Source organism: Camelus bactrianus, chromosome 13, assembly GCF_048773025.1.
Source record: "Camelus bactrianus isolate YW-2024 breed Bactrian camel chromosome 13, ASM4877302v1, whole genome shotgun sequence".
NCBI lineage: Eukaryota > Metazoa > Chordata > Mammalia > Artiodactyla > Camelidae > Camelus > Camelus bactrianus.
In genome coordinates, this window is record NC_133551.1 from 14,376,356 (window position 1) to 14,401,099 (window position 24,744).

Here is a 24,744-nt window from a genome sequence, read left to right on the forward strand (position 1 = left end):
AAGGCCACCACAAAATTTCATTTAACATTTATGTAAGGCAGGTCTATTGGAGACAAACTCGTTCAGTTTTTGTTTGAGGAAGTATTTCTCCCTTACTTTTGAAGGATAATTTTCTGGATAGATTATTCTAAGTTGGTGGTTTCTCTTTCAACACTTTAAATGTATCATGCTACCCTCCTGTTGCCTGCATTGTTTCTGTGAAGAATTCTTATCCTTGTTCCTGTATAGATAAGGTGGTTTTTATTTATAGATTCTTTCAAGATTTTTTGTCTTTATTTTCTGCAGTTTGAGTATGATATACCTAGGTATAGATTTTTCAGAATTTATTGTACTTGGTATTCTCTGAGCTTCTTTAATCTGTGGTTGGTGTTTGTAATTAATTTTGGAAGATTCTCTGCCATTCTTTGTATATTTCTTTTCTTCCTTTCTCTTTCTTCTTCTCCTGCTACATCCATTGAATATATGTTACACTTTCTGTAATTGTCACATAGTTCTTGGATATTCTATTCCATATCCCCCGCCTCCTTTTTTTTTTTCTCTTTGCTTTTCAGTTTGGGAAGTTTCTATTGACATATCTTCAAGCTTACTGATTCTTTTCTTGGCCATGTCCAATGTACTGATAAGTCCCTCAAAGACATTCTTCTTTTCTGTTACAGTGGTTTTGATTCTTAGAATTTGATTTTTATTCTTTCTTATGATTTCCCTGTCTTTGCTTACATTAGTTACCTGTTCTTGCATGTTGTCCACTTTTTGTATTACAGCCCTAGGATATTAATCATAGTTATTGTAAATTCTTTATCTGATGAGTCCAGAATTTCTGCTGTATGTAAGTCTGGTCCTGATGCTTTTTTTTTTTTTTTTTTTTTTGTCTCTTCAGACTGTGTTTTTTTTTTTGCCTTTATCATGCCTTGTAATTTTTGGTTGATAGCCACACATTATATGTTGGGTGAAAGGAGCTGAGGTAAATAGGCCTTTCTTCTGAGGTTTTATGCTATCTTGCTAGTAATTAGGGTATGTTTACTGGTGTAGATTTAGGTGTCAGAGAAAAAAATTTCCTCTAGTGTCTTTGTTTTTGTCTCCTTGGCTGTCTTGGTCTTCCTTAGATACTCCTTCTTAAATTGAGATTGAGACTTTTAGTTCTTTTATCTGTAATCCTCTGTTATTATACAACAGCCTTATTAATGTGGTGGAAAGTGTAGAGGAAGGGGAAACATCTTATAGTCCTATAATTACATCTCATTTTTTTGGTGTGCTTGTTCCCTGGGCTGTGACCTTCACAAGTGTTTTACAGATGTTTTTTTTTCCTTTGATAAGACAGGAATGAGTAAACAACTCTGGAGTTAGGTGTTTCTATTCCTCCATGTGGAGGGCTAGTGGGGGCTTGAGTTAGGCATTTTTCTCTTCCCACATGGAAGTCTAGGGGAAAAGGAGTTGGGTATTTCTCTTCCTCAAAGTTGGCTAGGCTCTCGTAAAACTCCGGCTGGATAGTCTGGTAAAATTGTTTCCCCTGAGGACAGTCTTTTGTTAAGGAGAACAGAATGCTCTAGGCATATTTCAAAATTCTTACTTTTCCCTCTCCCCACTGCTGAAAGTTTGAAGGAATTTGTCTCCAACCCTTACTCTGAGAACCTGGTGGGGATCCTGGAAGAAAAGCTCAGGAAAGTGTGGAGGCTCCTCTAAGGCCCCCTGGAGTTTTTAGCTCTCAAGCTTAGCCACACTGAGCCTCCGGCAGTTCATCATTTATGGTTTGTGCTCCTGCTGGTCCTAGCTTCTGTGGCAAGCTTCAGCACCTGGGCTTCTGTTCCTCGTGAGCTGTGATTCTCTGTATTTGCCTGTCTTTCCAATTTATAGGGCAGAAGATAGTGATGTGGACTTAATTCTTTGATGGAACTAAGAAAAATTGTTGATTTTCAGTTATTCAGCTTTTTTCTTATTGCAAGGTTGGGAGTGATGACCTCCAGCTCTTTATGTGTCAGACTATTGCTAATGACTTCTATAAATTGATACTCTGGTAACTTTACAGAACTCTCTTATTAGTTTTAATTATTTTTAATTCTATTGGATTTTCTATGTCACCTGAAAATAAGTACAGTTTTGTATCTTTCTTCTCAATTATTGTATCTTCTATTCCTTTTTTTTTAACTGCATAGAAATCTTACTTTCCTCAGTGACTGCTAAAGCTCTGTAAATTATTTCTCAGTATAATGGCCATGTAGATAGAATAAATTATTCTCTGACCCTTTGAGACTTTCATAATCAACAATTTTTTATGCTTTATGGACTCATCAGTGATTTATTTTCTTAGGAATTTGGAATTCTCCCTCTTTTGTGTCCAAATTCTCATCCCTACTCAAGGATTTAATATGCCCTTAAATTTTTTTTTTAAATGATCAGGGTTAGATATTAAGGTTCATAATATTAGGTTAATAAAGTTTTCAAAGGTTTCACTTTTAATGAAGAACAGTGGTTGAATTATGGTATACTTATGTATATGTATTGAAATGATAATAGTTACCTTTTTAAACTATTAATGTGGTGATTTACATTGATTTTCTAATATTAATCTATCTTTGTATTCCTAGGATAAATTCAACTTGGTCATGATATATTATTATGTTTTATATATTCTTCACGATTTGGTTTGCTAATGTCTTATAATTTTTTCCCTGACTGTTCTAGATATATCATATAGCTTCTACTTTTCAGACATTCAAAGAGTGTTTGAAATCTTCCTGCCTGTAAACAAAGGATTTTCCTCTAATATCATTGTCACTCTGTCTCTCTATCCCTTTCTCAGAAAAAAAAATCACATTATTGCTATATTCATAGCTTAATTTAATGAAAATATGTATACAAAAAAGATAAAAATAGTTTAATTTATATTTTATTAGGTAGTTTATAAATTCTATTGACATGATACATTTAATTTCCTGAAATGCTACATGTTGACTCAGATCACTGTTATTGAGTGGTTAGTTTTCATTATATCAAATCCTTACAATACCATGTACACATAATATTTTGTGGATATTTTCTGATGTAATCAGTCCAATTTGAATTTCTTTGACAATATGAAAATGCTCATTAATTTGCTTCATGAAGTTTACTGAATATCAATTGTGTGTCAAATACTATTCTAGATGCTGAGGATACAGCAGTGAAAAAAAAAAAAAAAATCCCTGCCCTGATAGAGCATCTTAGTGATAGTCTTAGGACCTAATAACAGTCTCAGAATAAAAATGGAACTTTAATGATGTTCCACAATTCATGCAAAAGAAAGTATTCTTGCTGTCTAACAGTCATTTTATACCTAGGGTCAAAGTTTTGATATACCACTTTTCATCAATGATAAAAAACAAATTTCTCATTGAAAAATTATCTTTATTGTCTTTTTTGATTATGGTTTATATTAAGTATAGTATGAAGTATTCATTCATAATCAAAAATGAAACCTAAATAATTCTACCATACAATTATTTCTATTGTGGATTCCTAAATATTTTTCAGATGGTTTGGATAAATCCTGATTTTGTTAATATATAAAGTGAATTTGTAACACACTTTGAAAATGTTTCTTAAAAACCCAACAAGTACAAATATGCATTTTATTTTCTATTAAGTTAATAAATGCATTTTTCAAAGATAGAAAATGGTGTATTCATTTTGATTTACATGTAGCAACTAATTAGAACTAACGAACTCAAGTACTAAGGACACTTACAACTTTTGTACATTCATTTATATATTTTAAAGAGTTTTACAATAGATGATGAGTATGACAAATTAAATTCTAAATAAATGTTTACCAAGTATGTATAATGTTGAATTTCAGTTCTGATACAATTCCTAGTTTAAATTATAGATAAAATCATAGCTAATCCAAAAATTGCCAAACTGATTTCAGAAATCTTGGTACCCAGAGCAGGAACACTGGCTTCCTGCAGAGGAATAAACCTGGTTGCTTGTGCAATGTTAGAAACCTCTGAGGTGAGGTTAGCTTCATGGACGGCTTGAATTGCAATATAGATTTTGGTGCCATTTTCTATTCTAAGAGATTCTGGCTTAAATTCAAAATTTTCTATTGAGCCAGCCTCCTTAGGTATTAGACTAGAAGTGTTCACTAAAGTAGCGTTATCAAAATCTTCTCGGAGATCCAGGAAATTCTTACTTATTCTTATAATGTAGCTGTTGGCTGGAAAACAAATACACATTTCATTTATATTAAAATAATTAGGTTGTCTTATTGCTACCACATTGCCTTACATTTAGGGACCTATCAGAAATGCACACAAAGGTTTTAGTTACGGAAATCTGAGCTGTAGTTTTTGTCTGGTTATTCCATCTTCTTTATTGTAATAAGAAACATGTGAACAGTTTTTAATCTAGTTTTCTAATCACAAAAAATTTAATTCAAAATTATATAGTACTAAAAATTGAATCTAGAAATAAAGATATGAAGAACTGAATCCATTCTGAATTTAGAACAAGGAACACAATCATGTTTGAGTATTGTAAAGACATTCAGTATCCCATGTCTGTATTATTTCTCATTAAGCTGAGAGAGGGAGTAACAGGATGGGTGAGTAAGGAAGCAGACAGAGTGGGAGGAAGGAATAAGGATGAAGAGTGAACGGAGGCAGAGAGGCTAGAATGTGTACTAACTGAAACATATTTAGGAGCTAGGTAGACTTTGATTAGCACCATAATTCTACTACTTCCTAGCTGTAACAAAGAAAAATTTAACCTTTCTTACCTTTAATTTTCTTGTCTGTAAAGAATCAGGCATTCAATTCATTCAACAAACATTTTTTGAATGCTAGTGATCAGAATTATATATGATGATATATGAAAAGTGTTTAGCATAATGTGTGGGTCTTAATAAACATTTGAAATGTTAGCTATTATATCTGTTAATTTATCAAGAAGGGAAACGAAGATGCTGACAAATGTTTCATTCCAAAATACCTTTAGAAATCTACCAGAGCCATCATATAGAAATATATTCTCACATTCTGAAATGCCGGGAACAATAAAATATCAAATGTCTCTTTTTGAAGTGAAGACTATTTTCTCATGAAATGGTTTTTTTTTTTCACTTTTTATTGAAATGTAGTTGATTTACAATGTTCTCATGAAATGTTGAAAGTGTTTTAAGTGTGTGGTGAATAACTTCAATTTAGTGGATTTTAAAAAAATATTCAGGCCCTGTGCCTTAATATTCTAGTTTTTCAATAAATAGGCCTTATCGTTCTGATCCATTCCACTACTCTCACATCCACTCTGTGTTCCATTTAGGTCGGTCTATCTATCTATCTATCTATCTATCTATCTATCTATCTATCTATCTATCTGTCTATCCATCCATCCATCTGTTCCTTACTTTAATTCAAATATTCCATTGTGAAATTTTGCTTTCTTGATTTTGAGCATATTATTTGGTTCCCTTTCTCCCTGTCATGACTCCGTGGAATGTGCCTCCCTCTCCCTATCTATGCAAATGTCTTCAAAGCCCAACAGGAAGCTCAACTTCTTCATGAAGTCTTGTTCATGTATTTCATCCCCTGATGACTCTCTTCCATGAACTTTAATTGTATGGAAAGCAGTTTTATGGAGGTTCTATTTATTTTTTCAATTTGAACATATTACTCTTGAGGGCAAATGTATGTTTAATAATGTTCCTTTGGTATCAACTAGAGTATTTGGTACTCTATTGTGCATGTATTTGACCTCCTTAATTACTTCTGGTCCCCAACAGACACATGAAAAGCCTTAATTACTTCTGGTCCCCAACAGACACATGAAAAGATCCTCAACACCGCTAATCATCAGGAAAATGCAAGTCAAAACCACCTGACACTTGTCAGAATGGACATTATCAAAAAGACAACAAATAACAGATGTTGGCAAGAATGTGGAAAGAAGGGAACACTCTTGTACTGTTGTTGTTGAGAATGAAAATTGATGCAGCCACTATGGAAAAGAGTATGGAGGTTCCTCAAAAAATTAAAAATAAAAAGACCATATGATCCAACAATTCCACTTCTGGGTGTTTTTCTGAAGGAAAAAAAACACTAATTCAAAAAGATATATGCACTTCTGTGTTCATAGCAGCAGTATTTACAAGAGCCAAGATATGGAAGCAACCTAAGTGTCCATTGATAGATGAATGGATAAAGAAGATGCAACATATATACAGTTAAGTATTACTTAGCTATAGAAAAGTATGAAATCTTGCCTTTTGTGAAACATGGATTGACCCAGAGGGGATTATGCTAAGTGAAATAAGACAGACAGAAAAAGACAAATACCATACGATTTCACTTATATGTGGAATCTAAAAAATAAAGCAGATGAACAAACATAACAAAAGAGAAATAGACTCATAGATACAGAGAGCAAACAAGTATTTGCCAGAGGGGAGAGGAGTGGGGTGATGAGTGAAATAGGTGAGGGAGATTAAGAGATACAAACTTCCAGTTACAAAATAAATGAGTCTTGGGATGAAATGTACAGAATGGGGAACATAGTCAATAATCCTGTAATAACTTTGTATGGTGACAGATGGTAATTAGATTTATCCTGGTGATCATTTTGTAATGTATAGGAATATCAAATCACTGTATTATATACCTGGAACTAACATAGTATTATAGGTCAATTATACTTTAATAAAAATATTACTTGTTGGCCAACAACACAGTTATTCAGTTGATGCCCCAAATGATGAAATTAGAGGATCATAAAATATGAGAATTACATCTGTTTTAGTAATTCTAGGTCATACGGTCTAATTTGCATATTTGACAGGTATGGAAATTGGGTCCCAGAAAATTTAAATTCTTCATTCAAAATTTTACTGATATTCATTTATTTTTTGAGATACTGCTACTACCTTCTTTTTGAAAGCCTAATGGTAACATCTGATAGCAACTGCAGTCTCTTCCTATTTGTCACAAGGAAAGAGGGAGATCAGATCCCACATATTTTAGGCTTTTGTGGTTAAATACCATGAAGTTCTTTCTCTCCCATGTGTTACGAAACGCTTTCTTTCTTTTAGTTACTATGATCAGCATAAAGGACATTTATTATGAACCCAATCTTGAACTGAAGGCTTGGTCTTGACTGAATTCAATTTAGAACTAAACATTTGGTCAGATAATTTCATTTATGGCTTTTTCAGTGGAAGTATTTTTTTTTTCATTTCACCAAATCTTTAAGGGTCATAACGTATTTCAGAAGCTGTCATGGTAAGAATTTCAACATTGAAGCACAAAGAGCCCTTTGTGGGTATTGTATACTCCCTTTGGCTTTAGAATGATTTTTTTCCTTGTGTAATAATGACAGAAAGAAATACAGCTTTAAAAATGCTTTACAGGAAATGAAAGATTAAAAAGCACCTTTTCTTTGAGAGCATACAGCGAGGGGTTTATTAAAACCCAGGAGAAAGAGTATCGAACGTGTATCTTCTCAGCACTGACAACCCCTGAGATACTGTGTCTATTGATATGCATATTGTTTTTTCCACCTTAAAGGGAAAAATAGAAAGATTGGCTTTACCTTTGAAGAGTCTACTAGTCTAGCACAATACTGGAATATTGTAGGTATTCAATACATACTAATTGAATTCAGTTAAATTTAAAGCAAAGCTAAAAGTGAGTTAAACTTTCTAGAGTAAGGGCAATTTATTATGAGGATCTTTGAATGAATGAGATATTTTGGCCTTCAATTTCAATTCAAACTCCGTGGCCAAATCTCTCAAACTAGTGAGTTTCTCTGCACATTATCCCCTGTTTCCCTAAGACATCTTCACTTTACTTGGCTAACTTCTCTCATTCTTCAAGACCGAGGTCAGGGATAGTCTTCCCTGAAAAGCCTTTTAAGGTATACCTTGTGATCTTAACCCCCAACTAGAAGTGGCTTTCTGATGGCATATTTCTTATTACATTCTGTAAAATTATCTGTTTACTTGCAGAAAGTGTCTTCTGCATTCAACTGACTGTTGAAAGTAGGGGTTATTTCTTAAGAACTTAATAGTGTTTGAAAATTCAACAAAAGGTCAATGAATAAATGAGATTGGAAAAATTTTTCCTTGTTAGGGACAAAAGAGTGCAATGGGATGCTGTTAACTCAGTCTTCTCAAAGTAATTTCTAAGATGGTTCATGTGAGAGGCAGTTTGGCACAACAGAATCTGACAAGGGTGAGTTAAACTTCTAATTTATTAAATATAGAAATAACTTGGGCTAGTGCATTAACTCTTGGAGCTTCAGTTTTCACATATAAAAATAGGTGGCCCACAGGAGATACTCTATACATGTTATTTATAAATACGACATTAGAAAATTTTTAGCAAATGAAAGCCATTGAGATTTATTTTAGTATTCAATATTTTTAAACGTAATATCAAACTTACCTTTTCCTTTATCTAGGACGTTGCCAGGAGCTGTCCATGAAAGTTGAATATGACTTTCTTTAAACTTGGCCTCAAGGTCTGTAATTTTACCGGGTGGGAACACTTGAGGGTGATTACCAGGAGGAGGAGCCCCTGATACAGTGAATGACCCTCCAGAGGTTAGCCTGCTAAAGTCTTCTATTTCAGCTTCTGCCATGTCATCTTTGACTTCAGGTCTGGGTGGATTCAGTATAATTTTACCTACCAGAAAAGTAATTTTATGACTTTTCAGATTGTGATGTCTATTCTTTATCTTGTAATCTCATTTGCAGCTGTAGAGAGTTAACACTGACTGATAGCAGCCATTGAAAAAGTAACAGCTTCTAGTGAAAAATAGCTTGTTTTATTGGTGTCGTTTTAAAACTGATGAGGAGACGTTAAGCACTGTTTGTACTATCTTTTAACCTGTCTGTCTTTACTACTTAACTGTAAATTCTTTGAGGATGAGGATGGTGTCTTATTTATCTCTGGAGCGCCAGCATCTACCGAAATGCTTGCCACATAGGAGGTGCTCAGTAAATTTTTTTCTCAACGTAAATGAAATGAACTGAGGGGGACATAAGCAAAACATACTAGAAGCAGAGTATGGTTTTGAAACATAGAGATGATTATATAACTGTATACCTAGGTTTTCCATGGTACATTATATGTTGAATGCTTGCCACATATAATAAATGACACATTTCCATTTTAATGCTACTTACCATTTTCAACATAGCCTGGTATATACAGAGCTTTGTTCTGTCCTTGTCTTAAACTTAGCCTAGCCGTATTGTTTCTTGCCTGGGCATGTACTTTTAAACTGTATCTACCATTTCCATGGTAATCTGTAAAATATCTTGAGTAGATGCCATCATTCTTGACAGTATCAGCACCTTGATATTGAAATGTAATAATTAGACATCAAACAGAGTAAAAATGACAATCCTAACTGTTCATGAGCACTAGTGATGGCAACCATTTTGGGAGATAGTATAGCACAATTTTTTAAGTATATGAACCCTAGAATCGGACTATTTGGGTTCAAAGCCTGGCTTGGCCACTTGCAAACCTTTGACTTTGGAAAAGTCTAATTCATGGTAAGTATTCAATTAATATTAGCTACTATTATTTCATAAAAGAAGCCTAACAAAAAAGGGAAAATATAACTAGACTGGAGAAAGCAAATGCAAAACACTGACATGAATGAAAATAGAGAAAAATTATACTCTTTAAGTTACATGGGAAAAGTAAAGTTGTTCATAAAATTTAAAAAAGATAAATGTACTCATGTCTATGTCTAGTCAAGATAACTAAGTGACAAGTTAAAAAATTAAAAACATTTCAAATTAAATTTAATTCATTTAAATTATGATCTATTAGCATACATACAAAATATTGACTGACTTCTAAGTCATGTGACTATAGTAGGAGTTTCAGTTCAGTGAAAGTTGATGTAGATTCTTATTACCTGCACCATTGTCCCAGAGCTCCAATATTATTTGATGTCCATCTTCAGTTTCTATAGTGGCTGTTACATTGATTCCCAGAACAGGCAAAAACCCTTGACTGACTTGTGCATAAACAATCAGTGGGCTAGGGTAGTGTGCTGTATTTTGGCTCATGTGAGCAGTTGCAGTTACTGGGAGTGTAGTAGGACTTCTTGCTCGAGTAGTCATTGTCACTGTTAGCATTTGAGAGCTGGCATGATTATTTAGAAGGCTGTAAGTCCAAGTACCTGTCTGAAAATTTTAAAAAGAATGTCTATTTGAGAGCTTTTGAATTTTTTCCTACTCCTGTATAAGATGTTATCTTCATTTTTCCCTCAAAATTGGTTGATAAAACATGACGAAAATAAAAGTGTATTCTTACCTCGGCAATACCTGGTATTCGAAGCCGAGCAGACCGAATATTTAGTTTATCTTCTTTGAAATCTGAGGTTTTATATTTCTTTCCTTTTGGATCTTGCAGAAGAATTTCTGGCTTTTTTATCGTCCATGTGACAACAAAGAAAGTGTCATTTCCAATTGTACTATCCACAGGCACTGTACCATTTATCCATTTCCTTCCTGCAATATTTAGGGCTTTGCTTTCCAGCTGTTACATAAATAAAAACAACAAACACATGAAACTGATTTGTTATTACAGTTAATAGCATTTCAAAGTTTAGTCAGTTCGGAGTAACTCTAAATGTATTTTTATGATTTCAATGAAAATTATTATTATTTTAAAGAATTTTGCATATAAAAAGCATTTATAATGATAAAAAATAGAAGAATCAAAAAAAGTGTCTATAAGTATCACAAAAAGCAAATTCAGTAAGGATGTTTTTCTTCTGCACATGTGAAATGCTTTCAGGCAGAAGAGTTATTTATTAGAAGAAGAAGTTACTATTTAGGATAATAGAAACTTATTACAAATGTGGAAAGGCAAAGAATTTTTTTGAGATACTGACCTGAATAGCCTGCTGAGTGATGCTGCCGCTTCTAGATGAAATTCTACTGAAAGCATTAGTGAGGCCATTTATGTCTTTATTGGCATAGAAACGATGTCCTCCTAAAATGGAATTGTACTTACTTTTATAATATTAATTTTAAATGAGAAAATCGTGTTTGCTATTGTGCTGCTATCAATGTACTATAGAATACATTTTAAAATTTCTTTTTAAACTTATAAAAGATGAATTTCCTGGACCTTAGGAACTTTTAGTATATCAATATCCCAGATGTAATCCTACAGTAACTAAACCTTGCTCAAAATATGTTAGGACAAAACAAAAAACCTGGCCAAATATTATCATTTTATATCAATTATTAAAATTTAAGTGCTTGCCACATTAGTAAAGCTGATCTAATCCCAAATAATGTTATGGAATGAAATTTTAGACAATTTTTAAACTGTCTGCTTATTTTTTAGTTGTATCTAAGATATACCAAAACAATTAGAGAATGATAGTTTAGAATAAAATAAAAAGTAAGTGCAGGATATAAATGATACGGGATTTAAGTAAGAGGGAGATTACTTAGGTATCAGGAGCTGCAAAAGAAAGGATTGCAAAGGGCAAGACTTGGTAATCAGGTAATCTTGGTAATTTGCCTTGGGCAAATCATTTGTATTCTCTAGGTTTCCGTTTCTTCCTCGATAAAACGGGGCTATCTGAATCTACCATAGGATAGAGCAGGACCAAAACTGAGCAAGAATTTTGGAACTGCAGTTGAGTAACCATGGAGAAAGAAGTTTCATTTAGGTGGTATTGGTAGAAAGCGGTGAGAAATGAATGAAGACAGCAAATGTTGACTAATATTAGAAGAAGCCAGTATAGGTAGCAATGGAGAGAAGTGGGGGTGGGGAGAGGAAGATATTAATTTGAACGAAAGACAAGGAAAGGATAAAGATTTATTTTTTAGGACAGGAAAATTTTGAGCAGTTTTGTAATTTAAGGGGATAGAGTCCCTGGAATGGGAGAAACTGAAAAAGTACTTTCTATGCAAAGTGTTCCAAAAGTTTACCTGTCATATTTGACAGCATCTCCAGTTCTTTGTCAGCAGAAGGTCCCAGAGCAATGGTGTGAATGATTGCACCACTTTGCTTTACTCTCTCGAAGCACAGGCTTATTTTATTATCTTCCCCATCTGTTAGTAATATGATTTCAGAACCAGAAGTACTCTGGTTACTCTGGATAATTGCCTGATAATGAAAAACCAGATTATTAATTATGGAATATCACATCTAAAAAGATTTAAACTAGGAATAAACCTTTAGTCTTTAGAGAAGTCACTTTAGTCTTAGAGAAGTCACTAGGCCTGCCCATCAGAGGAAACTTCCTTTGAGTTGACATTCCAGGCTGAGGTGGCTTGGAATAGAGTGTAATGTACAATGCTCATGTAGGGTTTCCTAGATAGAATGTTAAAAAGTGCTTCTAACCCTTTCAAATATACTGAAGCTACTCAAGAGAGAAAGAATAAAACACTGAGAACAATGCCTAACACGTTGTAAGTACTCAATGAACATTAGCTTTTATTATTATCCCAAGAGATATTTGGGGTGGAGGCAAATGACCCGGGCAGTTTTAGAAGGTTAGACAGTATTTGCAAAGTGGTGAGTGAAGGCAGATATGCAAAGTTAAATGATGTGACATGTGTCTTTTTATGCATTTTAGTTGATAATTGAAGAATCTCAGGATTCCTGGGAAAAACACTGACCTGTTATGAAGAAGGAAGTTTATGAATTTACCAAGTGTTATAATTTTGAGGGGTATTTTCCTGGCTTGTACCAAGAATATTGGCTAAGACAATGTACTCAGACAAACTGAGAGTAAATTTTAGCTCTGTCATTTGCTAAACAGAATAGCTAGTATTTAATTTCTCTCATTCATATATATATACATATATATAAATATATATTTATATTTATAATAGAGGTCTATAAATAGCTCAGTGTAGTGCTTACCTTTTTGAACTTTGGGGTAAGAAAGACCAGGTTTGAACTGTAGATTTACCAATTACTGACATATGATCTTGAGAGAGATACTTAATTACTCTGCACCTCAGTTTCCTTATGTGCAAACTGGGCATAATAATAGTGCCTGACTAAAAAATTAATAGTAAGGATGAAGTAAGAGCATGCATATAAAGCATTTAACATAGGCAATAATGTAGTATATATGCTCAATAAATTTCAGATGAATTGCATGGTTATGTAAGTAAAGGTTTATATATTGATATGGTTTCATTACATAAGTAATTAGGAAGTTTTTATATGTTTGAATGTAATTTAATATAATCTATCCAGCAGTAGACTCTGGTCAAAATGTTATATGATATATATCAAAACATATTAAGAAAAACATTTATGAACCAGTAAGTGCAAACATTATGACACCTTCCCAACATATAGTACTGTCATATTTTAGAAGTGAATAGGCATATGTAAGAATTATGATTATTATACATATAAGAATTATGGTTATTATAAAATAGCAATCCTTTCTTGAGCACTTGTTTCTTTTTTATTGAATTATAGTTGATTTACAACGGTATATTAGTTTCAAGTGTACAACAGAGTGATTCAATATTTTTATGAATTATACTCTATTTAAAGTTGTTACAAAATAATGACTGTATATCCCTGTGCTATATAATATTTCCTGGTTACTTATTTATTTTATATGAATAAGCCATACCCCACCCTGTGCCTCCCTCTTTCCTCTCCCCACTGGTAACTCCCAGATTGTTCACTATAGCTCTGAGTCTTTATTTTGTTATATACATTCATTTGTGTTATTTTCTAGATTCCACATATAATTGATAACAAAATATTTGTCTTTCCCTGTATGACTTATTTCACTAAGTATGCATAAAACCCTTTAGGTACATCCATACTGTTGCAATGCATAGTTGCTCCTCACTAAAATCATGATGGCTATGCGCACACTGGATTTTTCTTCCCCTAATTAGCCACTCCTCAGTGCAACTGAGTATCTCTGGAGTATGTTGGTGATATAACCACACTCAGAGAGGCTCCAGCTATAGACAACAGAAAGCCTCTAAAATTATTTAAATAAGGGGCCTATAAACTCATGATCCTTGTTCCAAGATAGCTGGACAAAATTAAAAACAACGGTAAATGGCAAATGATATTCAGAAAAGCCTTTTTATTTTACCTGAAATCCTGCTTCGAGTCCGCTGCAAATTGCAGTTCCACCACTGGCCTCTTGAGGCAGATTTGCAGTGATGTTTTGGTAAACGTTATGGTCAGTTATCCTGGTTAGATTATTTTGGATTTTAGCAAAACTTTCAAATGTGACCATCCCAACCAAGGATCCCTTTTCAATAATTTGAATCAAGAATAATTCTGCTGCTTGATTCATTCGAAAGAGACGGTCTTCCTGTAAGAAAGAGATGTCTGAACAATTCCCAAATCTCCTCCAGTCTTGAAAGATTGGTAAAAGACAAGGTTGTTCATGGGCCAGAGATCATGATAATAATTGATTATTGTATTTTAAAGTTTAATTTCATTATATTAAAAAGAAATAATTTGAAAGAAAAATGTTAAAAATCAGTCATGTTATACTTGGAAAAGCCTTAAAAATTTATACCTTCTTTAACAGTTTTATATTCAGAAACTTATGCTAAAGAAATAATTTAAAAATGCATACAAAAATGTTCACTGCAACATAATTTTATATCACCAAAATGTCCAATAATGGGGGGTTATTTGACTAAATTATAGTATTGCATATGATAAAACTATTGAAATTTATGTCATGGAATCAATTTTTTCCTTGGGGAGTGTTTAAGGTACAGTAAGCAGAAAAATCATATTATAAAACATTATATAAGATATAATCTCATTTTTGAGGAGGAAAAACAAATACATAAACAGAAAAAAGACTAGAATGACATATGCTCAATGATAGAATTATGGATAATTTTTACTTTTTCTTCTCGTCAGTTATGTTATTTCTAGTTTGTTAGAATTTAAAGTTAAAGAATAAACATTATCCATAATCCAATAACCTTTTTAAACAACTTTTTATTTTGGTATATTATCTTCTAGTGCTTGTCCATATAAAATCCTTGTAATTAAATTTATTAAAATAACAAAAATATATTTTAGTTACCTTAGTAGAATTAAACCTAAGATTAAATTATATTTCTATTAGCTTAAATACTTAATTTAGGAGAGCTAACAAATAAAGATCTTACTGAATCCATGCTTCCAGATTTATCAAGTACCAGACAGACAACTCGCTGTTTGGACTTAAGCAGTGAAAACGTGGGATGAGATGGTGGGTTTGTTCCTGTCATGGGAGATACATTCTGGAAGTCACTGGAGCCCATGATTACATCCCATGTGCTTCTCCTATTGCACATTTTGTTGTGTAGGTTTGGAGCTTCTGTATTGTGTGTTTTTGCTGTACAAAATTCAGTCACCTGAAAAAGATCAATTAAAAGACAATAATATGGCCACTGATGAGGCGTTACCTTCCTTCCCAAATACACAGTTGGCTGCTGTATACATCCTTCACAGATTTTATCTCCTGACAATTAAAAATCGTTTCATAATCTAACATTCTGACGTCCATCTTGCATACTTGAGTGGAGAGGAAGCAAAGTAAAACCATCAGTATATCCTGGGAAGTTATTTGGTGATTCCTTTTAGATACAGGCAGATCATAGCATGGGGGGCGGTGACAGCTGGCACAACTGCTAGGTTAACTTCTTACCTTCCCTTCTAGGCTCTGGTGGGACTCAAGCATGGAATTAAGTTTAATGGAGAGGGGGACAGGATTTGGAGTAATTTCTAGCTGCCCCCTAAAAGTGGGATAAAGAAAATGGCCTTCTTTAATTGCCTAGGTATTTTCTGTCTCTTTATAGTTTATTGAAAACCTTGATGACAGATATTCTCACAACCTCAAATGCTGTTAGTTCTGATGAACTCTGCTGTAAATAAAATAATACTTCCGAAAAAGTAATGAAAATGTAGGATGAAATAAGGAAATGCAATTGCTTCTCTTTCAGTTGCAAATGGTGATTTGTATCCAGTAATTCTGCCACATGATGTTTCATTACTAAAGAATCTGTGAAAATCCTCCAAGTTCTGAAAACGTAGTAACTTGGATAGACACTCGCATAAACTAATGCAGCATTCAGAAAAGAATTCATCTTGCAGTAAAACCTTAGCTTTATAAGTCTCATTTTGTTTTTTCAAATGCCCTCCCCATACAAAATCTCCAGCTGTAAGCTCAGATTTAGAACTAAATTATTAAACTTGAATACCTTCTATTCAAGTTTTAAGAGTTTGTTTTTCTTCTATTATGTTTCCGATTTACATTTCCCGGAAGGGGTTATATTGGATGGGAGAAAAGTACATTTTTCAGTCAAAGCAGTAATTTGTAATCATCTTGATGATATGAAATGCCCATCAAATCTAGCTCCTCTTGCTACACCCACTGGCTTTATCCAGGGCCTTCAGGCCCCTTAATCTGCCTGTTGCCGTGGCCTTCCAGCTGGTCTCCCTGCCTCCACTGTCATCTCGCTCCATTTTGTGTTTCACAGCTAGTAGAATTATCTTCCTGAATTGGCTGATCACATCAGCAATCTGAAGTTGATAAAATACAAACGCCCTAGCTTTGCAGGTTCCAGTTTCTTGTTTCAGTCTTATTTCCTGCCCCTTGCTCACTATGTATGCTTTGCTTATAGAACACTGAACCTTTTCCTATCCTTAGAGTGTGCTGGAAACTTTCACAGGGTCTCACTAATCCAAATGGAAAAAAGGAGAGAAAATTTTGTGCAATTTAGGAAAGGGTGCCCTTTTCTCAAGTCTTTTTTACTGCTTTTTATGGAAAATTGTTCTAATCAATATTAAAATCTTTAGTGACCATGATGCAAGTAATTTGGGCAGTGCTCAACTTGTACAGTCATGTGTGACTTCCCTGTATTTTTCCACTCTTTGCTTCTGTAAACCTGTTTCTTTGCTTGTAACTCCCTTCCTTCCCTGTCCTGCTTTGGCAAGTTCATACTTATTTTTTTCCAAATCCCAGCTCAAAACTCATCTCTTTAGAAACCATTTTCTGACCTCCAGTTGGAGAGGTTTGCTGTACTCTCATAGCACTTGGTTTCTATCTCTTTCTACTTTGTACCCAAGTATATTTTTCTTATATCTCTACCTCTTTCACTAAACTGAGTTCCTCAAGAATAGATATTTTAAATTATTTCAGTATTTTTTCAGCTCCTAGCACAGTGTTGGGCATGAAGTGGGAGTAATGAAGTTTCAGGGAAGGGAATCATAGACTTGAACATTCAACATTTCAGATCTTATTTCTCCTGGGTCTGAGCTTATGCCCTGGGTACGGATGCTATGTAATATATTTAGTCTATGTTATGTTAATTAGAAGGTAGTGTTATTCTGGACAAGATAAATGGTTAAAGCACAGTATTTGTCTCTGAGCCATATCTTGTATAATTAGTTGCCCTCCATATTTCAGCTACATGATTTTCTTTCTTCATTATTGCTTATTTACCAGGTAGGAGGCATGAGTTATCTTCTCACAGTCAAATGATTTTGGAATTTATAGTTTGGTACAGGCAGTATATATTTCAGTTATCCTCTTGTGTCACATGATCTGATACCTATTCGGATGCTGAATTATTTGGCTAGCCTTTGCTGACCCAGATTCAGCAAGTTAAAGTGAAACTTCTTAACTCATCTTTCAAATATTTCCAGGACGGAGCTCTGGAAAACAATTTCTGCTTAAATATCTTCATTGGATTCATTTAGGAGTTTTAGAAGAAATTATCAAGTCTATATTTTTACTCAAGTCCTTCATCATTATGCCCTAGACTCCAAAAAAATTAAAATTTTATTGGAAACAGCAAGCCTTTATAAACCACTACCCAGGGATGTATATGTTGTAGTAATTTGGTATAAAAATATTTGCTTCTTTTAAATGTTAGTTTACTATCTAGGGATGGTATACTTTACTTTGATCTGTTGTTTTTAATAACTCATATGTTTCACATTTATAAGTCTTCTTTACATGTTTGTAAACTTTCATTATATAACTATAATATGTTTGCATTAATTAAGACTGGATTTATCCAAGGGAAGAGACAATTCACTATTATCCAAATATTTTATAAGTTAAAAAATTTTAAGTTCATTTTGTACTCAGCTTGTGCTAAGCACTATGATCATACTTTGTATGTATTAGCTCTTATAAACCTAACAACAATGACACTGTAAAGTGAGCATTATAATCCCCATTTAAAAGACGAGAGAGCTAAACCTGAGATTTAACAGTTTGCTCATAGTGACATGGCTTGAAAATGACGGACCGGGTTTTGATATCAAGTCTATCTGACTTCAAGGCACCTGTTCTTATCTACTGAGCTTTATACATTTAAACCAGATATTTCGAGTCAAACATTAGCTTTGGAACTTAAATTGTTGTATTGTGATTGGTGATTGTGAAGTTTTCCCCTTTGTTTTGTAGAGACAGGACCATTTATGTCTTCACAGTATCGCTTTGCTATAACTTGTGTGTTTTAGTGTAAAGTTAATGGAAAATAGGGAATGTCAGTACTTTCCAAAGCTATTGAATGAATTACTTTGGAAAAGTAGTATTACTATATTTAGAAAGAGTTAAAAGTAAGGTTGTGGACACAAGTCCACAGAAGTCAAATGAGGAAAGGGATGTTATAAGAAATTCTGTGATGCCAATGAGAAGGGTACAGTTCTACATCTGAAGAAAAAAAGAAAAACAAGTTAGTAAAAAGAGTGGAATAATTTCCAGACACACCCTGACACAGGACTGGAGAAAATGACTGCTAACTAATTGTCTTTGTAATTTCCTTCATTTCTATGGTATACATAATTTCATAACAGAAAATCCAGCTTCCCTAATTATTTTTCCCCCAAAATTTCCTTTGTGAGACTAGAAGAAGAAGGTACTTACTGAGTGGAGACTTTGCATAAACATAATGGATTCCCTTGCAGTCTGGGATTTTTCTGGGATGAATGTACATTTTGCTTCATACAGCCCCGTCTGTGAGTCACGTCTGCACGGCCTCGTTATACAGCTGCCTCCCTGGCACTCCTTGAAAACTACATTAGCACCAGTGATACGAGTTGAGCATCTATGATGAAAGAATTAGATGAAAGAAAAAATAGATGAAGGCTAGAGAAATTATGAATAAAGATTAACATTCTAAAGTCATTCCCTCAGTGACAGTTGCTATAGATCATGTACCAACGTTCCATTTTGACAGAGGTGGGCACAGTGTCCTATTAACTATTTACTATCGATTTCAACAAGAATAATGATGTTAATTCATATGTATTAATATTTATTGCTCACTAATGTGATCAGTACATCTATTATCCTTGTGACTTTGAGCTAAAGATGATAATTCCTAACTCACAGGGATGTGAAGATTAAGTGAGTTACGACATACAGAGGAGGTGCTTCCTAGTGGAGAGGGGAGAGTCAACATTATGCTTAAAACCCTCTTAAATTTCTTATGTATGGTTCATATATACATATATATTGTTATATAGATGGATACATATATATCCCATACATAGAAAACCATAGGTGGTTTTGTGTTTACAGCATTTTGCAATTTACGTTTGAAAAATGCTGAGCTAGACTGAAGGAAGAAATAAAAATAAACCCTGCATGACAATGCTTATGCATTCAAACCTTCTGGTCTTAATAATAAGTAAGATAATTGTCAAGTCCCTGGCAGGGAATGGAGTGGGTTGGGGTGTGGGTAAAAGATTCCAAAGAGTTCTTGTTTATCTGCAGGATTCATTCCCATTCTGTGTTAATACTGTACTTCATAACATTAATCCCATTGTAATAAATTTATTTGTATTGCAAGGATTAGAGGAGATGGTTAGTCATAGTTTCCAAGAGGGTTACCTTTAGAGTGAGCATGAAAGTTAAATTTACACTGCCTCCCACAAAGTGCCTGGCTCAATAAATGTTATTTTAGATACACGTTTTTAACTAATATATCTCTTTTTTATGACTAATAAGGAAACTCATCCATTTTTCATTAATTTATGAAAAATTGGTTGTTTGATACATTCTTTGTTTAGCTTTTACTTTATGCCATGCTCAAGGCTAGGGGATTAAAAAAAATCAGTCCTCAAGGATCTTAAAATCTAGTGGGGAAAATAAAATTACACAGACAATTTCTGCCCAGTGTGAGAGAAACCCCTTACACTGCTTTGGAAACTGTCTTAAAGGGTATGTGAACCCAAATGGAGGGAGAGGAAAGGCACTTAAGGAAGAAGGTTTTAAACTGATTCTTGAAGGATGAACAAGCATTGTTTGAATAAGGGAGGTGGTGCTGGGAGGAGTAGGGTGGGAGGAGGTGAGAGGAATGAGTGTATTGGGTTGGAAGCCTAGTCTGTAAAAATTGTGGGCAGCTCAGTAGAGATAATGCAAACAACACAAATGGGATGGGAAAGGCATTTTTCTGCCACACCTCTTTCCTCTAGTATGTTTTTTATCTCAAAGACTAACTTCCTGTTACATTGATTTCTTTTGTTCCTTAATGCTCTTTACTCCGTATGCTTGATATTATTTTTAATTTAAATATTGTATCTATTCATAAATAAGGCCTGTCTAAATTTACACAGAATTATATTTCTTAAAAAATCAATTTTCTCACTTATCCTTATGAAAAGTACTTTTTTTCCCTTTAAGCTCAAGATTAAATGAAAATTAAAATATATTTAACATGAGACTATTTAACATGATGTATTTAACAGTTTAATTGATTTCAGTGAAACAAATTTACCTTAAAAAGTTATGAATCAAATGGAACAAAAGATTGTATAGGAACTTGAAGTCCAGTTCTCAACTATGTTAAGATTTAGGTTACAACTCTTTCCTTTCTCCTCTGACAGTAACATATTTTAGCATAATCCCCATGAGTACTGACATGATTCCCAGTTTTTGATTGATCTTGATTCTAACGTGTAATCCCCAGAAGTTGCTGGACAAAAACATAGTGGGGCAGGCTGGATATTGCAATTAACTGTGTGAGCATTGAACCTCTGAGAATGCCTTTGTTTGCCTAGGATAAAAAATTAAAAACTCTTAAGTGAAAAGTTGTGAAAACAGATTTGTTCAATGTAATGATACCTTGTTGCTTCAATGGTGTTCCTTCTGGAAAAATAGAATGGCCGGTCCACATTATACTCATCAAATACTCCCCATCGGAGATGGGCCCACTCATGGACAAGTACTCTGCCTATGAGAGAATATTGCCACTTATAAATTTGTATTTACAATATAGGTATCCCTGCTTTTTGAAATTTCACTTTATATCACTTCACTTTTTTAAAAAGACCTACATTAGTACCTGTTTTCACTAATGGAAGGAAATTCAAAGAGCATTTTTGCTTTTTTGAAAAGAGGCAGAGAGCAAAAATAGCATTCAGCACTGGTTTTGCAGCCAGCTGTTTTACAGGCAGTGCACACCCAGAGCAAGGAGGGTGGCACCACCAAGCTCCTTCCCTGGGAGCTACACTCAGCACCTCAGCATCAAACCGCGTACCTTCGAACTGTGTCTATGAGCAACTGTGCTTTATCTTGATGTATTTTGTGCATCTGTTAACAACGCGTGTCCTAAAGTAATTGTTTCTTTGCTGTATGCCATTTTGACTTATGAAAGGTTTCATAGGAACACTACTTTCAGGTAGTAGGGGAAACCTGTATTTAAATACTATTTCCTTATATTTTAAGACTCCCTACCCCATATCCTCAACCTAACTGAGTCAGGGAAATCCAGAAATTGACAACTTTCATTAGACCAAAAAGGTTAAAATGCGTTAGTATCAATAAATGACTAATTTTATTATTAAACACACAAACACAAGAAGTATAATTAAGTTGAACATAACTAGTAAATTTCCAAAGGGATTAATTAATACCTATTTATTGCTTTTAAAAATCTTTAAAAATACCATTAACTACAGCGTTATATTTGTTTCCAGTGGGAATAAAAACAGAAGTATAAAATAGATATCCCTACCTCGGGGCCCATAGACAGGCAAATTATCAGTCAACAGGAAGTTTGGAGTGAAATGTATATACTGTCCTTTTTCTCCACATTGTCCGTATTGAAGTGTGTAAGGATCATCTCCATATTTTAGGTTAGGATTAGCAACTATGACATCTGCCTAAAAAGCAGAAGAACAAACAACCAAAACAGATCCCAAGAGCAACAAAAACAAGGAATTTTTCATCTAAACTAAGACCAGTCATGTTACTAATTTAAATACTAAAGTCGTGATTATTAATTATTAAAAGCTATGAGTATTAATTTTTAAAAATTACAAGAAGAAAGCAGCAGTTTAGGAGTTAAGTACAACACCCTACCTGGTCATATGATTCCTGCTTTGGCGTTAAGTACTCGGATTTTGACTTCCAGGTTATTGGGACTAAAATGCTTACATTCCTGAAGTAAACTCTTCTTTTGGTAGCATGAAACAGGTATGTAGAAGCCTCAGTTACCATTTCCTGACAATATTAAAAACACCTTGTGGTAACAATTCACATGAAATGAACATGAAAGTGTACATACAAACAAGAAGCAGCTAATCTAAGCCCCTCTCCCCAAATATTTTGGCAAAGACTAACTGAAAAATAGGTTATATTTTACTGTATCTCTCTAGTCTGTAAACTCCCATTTTCATATACTTAGAAATCAATTCTCTTTTTTAAAACCTATCCAGACCTGCATTCAGCATTATAGGCTGGAGAAGGACGTGAGGGTGTTGAGTGAGATATAAAGGTGACAGAGACTGGGAGCCTGTTGGCAAGGTGCTTGTTGAATTAAACAGAGGTGCTTATAATCGGGTTGGGAGTTTAAAGTTTGGTAGATTTTATTGTTTTTTTATTGTTGTTAATTTAAAAAATTTTCCTAGATTTATTTTGAGTTATCTTCTCATATGACACATGTTTATAAAAGGCAAAGTTTTACCAAGTAGTAATTTTCTAAAAAATATATAGGTCTCATTGGCTTCAAGTTCCACTTTTACTACTTATTGTATGACTGTACAAATCACTTAACTTTTCTCATTTATACAACAAAGATAATTAATCATCTCTGTTCTTGACTACCTCATAGGGATCCTGGGAGGATCAAAGATAATAGTATAAAGTTCTATATAACAAGTGTCTTATTATACTGACTAACCCAAGTAAAATTAGGAAGTAAGTCAACTTCAAAAATACATATTTTCCTTAAGATCAGATACAGAAGAATTTCAAATTTTTTCAGAGTTGAACAAGTATGAACAACTGAAAAATTGGGAAAAAAAAAGATAATAAACCTCTAGGGCTTAAGTGTCAATTAGTTATTTAAACATTATAATGCTAAAATTTGAGAATAATTTTCCACTATCTCTAAGGTCTTTCTGTCAGCTTAATGAGTTGAAAAAGTATTGATAGTCTGGCCTTTTAATAATTCATTAGGGGAATGACTAATACTATTAATGTATGATAAATAATACTTAAACTAAGCAGATATTAATCTTGGCAGTTCAGATACATACTACATAAACGATGAATACTGTCAAAACAATTTTGTAAAGTTATAACTTTGTATGAATGTGTGTATGTGCCTAGGCAACACGAGTTGAAAATACTGAAATAAAAGTAACTGGATAATAAATTTTTCTCTTACCTTTATGTTTTGAATGAGTCTTTCATCTTCTGGCACACTGGGGTTAATTGCAATGACAATGCCATCATATCCATTATTATTCAAAGTTACCATTGAGCTTTTCATTCTAGGTAAGAGATAGAAAGTTAGGAACAGGATAACATTCAGACTGAGTGCCATTTTTGCTCTTGCTGAAATTAACCTATTAGAAATGTAAGCAGAGAATTTATGTGCCTGCTTAACTGAGATATTTGACTCTAGACCCACATATTTGCATAAATATAATATATTACTGAAATATCTTGAGGCACTTCCTTTTCTTAACCTAAAGAGTTGTTTAGTTGTTAAGTAGCAATGGGGATTATGCTGAACATTCATCATACTTTCTAAGACAGCTAAGGTGTTAAGGACTTATTGAACTGAGCAATTCTTTTTGATTGTGTAGTCATCATCCTCATCATGGTGGCCATTCATTGCGATAATTGTCATTGTCATCCAATGGGAAATGAATTCTATGGAAGAATGAGGAACTGAAATGAAAAGCACAAGGAAATAACAGATGAAAAAGGCCAGCTTAAAAAGAAAAACAAAACAAAATGAATAAAGGAACTAGAGTGGGAGTGACAGTTAATTAGTATTTATATTCTTCCTTTAGAAGGAAGTGATATAAGCTGAGTGTTTGGGGACAGCTGTGAGTCAAGGAGCAAATGGGTTTTTTGGTTACCTACCATGATAACTGTTTGAATATATCAGTTTTCAAATAGAATTGAATACTTTAAGCCTTTGTATAACTTGAAAACTTAATATACTTCAATTAGAGTTGTTTTTTGGAATTGAACACAAATTTGCCAATGTTTCTTAGCTTGGAATACTTGTACACATAGTGTTGTGAGCTGTCTTAGGAGTCAGATGAATCTAAACCTGACCCTTTTCTCGGTCATTTAACACTTACATGATTCTTTTTTTTTTCTAAATTGAGGTATAGCTGGTGTACAATATTATATAAGTTTCAGGTATACAATATACTGATTCACAATTTTTATATATTATATTACATTTATAGTTATGATAAAATTTGGCTATATTCCCTATATTGTACAAGATATCTTTGTAGTGTATTTATTTTA

At 33.5% G+C, this 24,744-nt stretch overlaps 1 protein-coding gene across 1 annotated transcript; it reads right to left on the bottom strand.

Moving 5' to 3' along the window:
* Positions 1–2,862: 2,862 nt before the first annotated feature.
* On the bottom strand, positions 2,863–23,838 carry LOC105075470 (calcium-activated chloride channel regulator 1). Its single transcript, XM_010963308.3, has 14 exons — positions 23,639–23,838; positions 22,330–22,470; positions 21,983–22,130; positions 21,091–21,199; positions 18,889–19,069; positions 15,137–15,364; positions 14,092–14,316; positions 11,939–12,116; positions 10,885–10,985; positions 10,302–10,526; positions 9,901–10,171; positions 9,155–9,325; positions 8,412–8,651; positions 2,863–4,192 (listed from the first exon to the last, which is right to left on the bottom strand). The coding sequence occupies exons 1-14, from the start codon at positions 23,795–23,797 to the stop codon at positions 3,852–3,854; spliced, it is 2,718 nt and encodes a 905-aa protein (XP_010961610.1). The 5' UTR covers positions 23,798–23,838; the 3' UTR covers positions 2,863–3,851.
* Between the last annotated feature and the right edge of the window lie 906 nt (positions 23,839–24,744).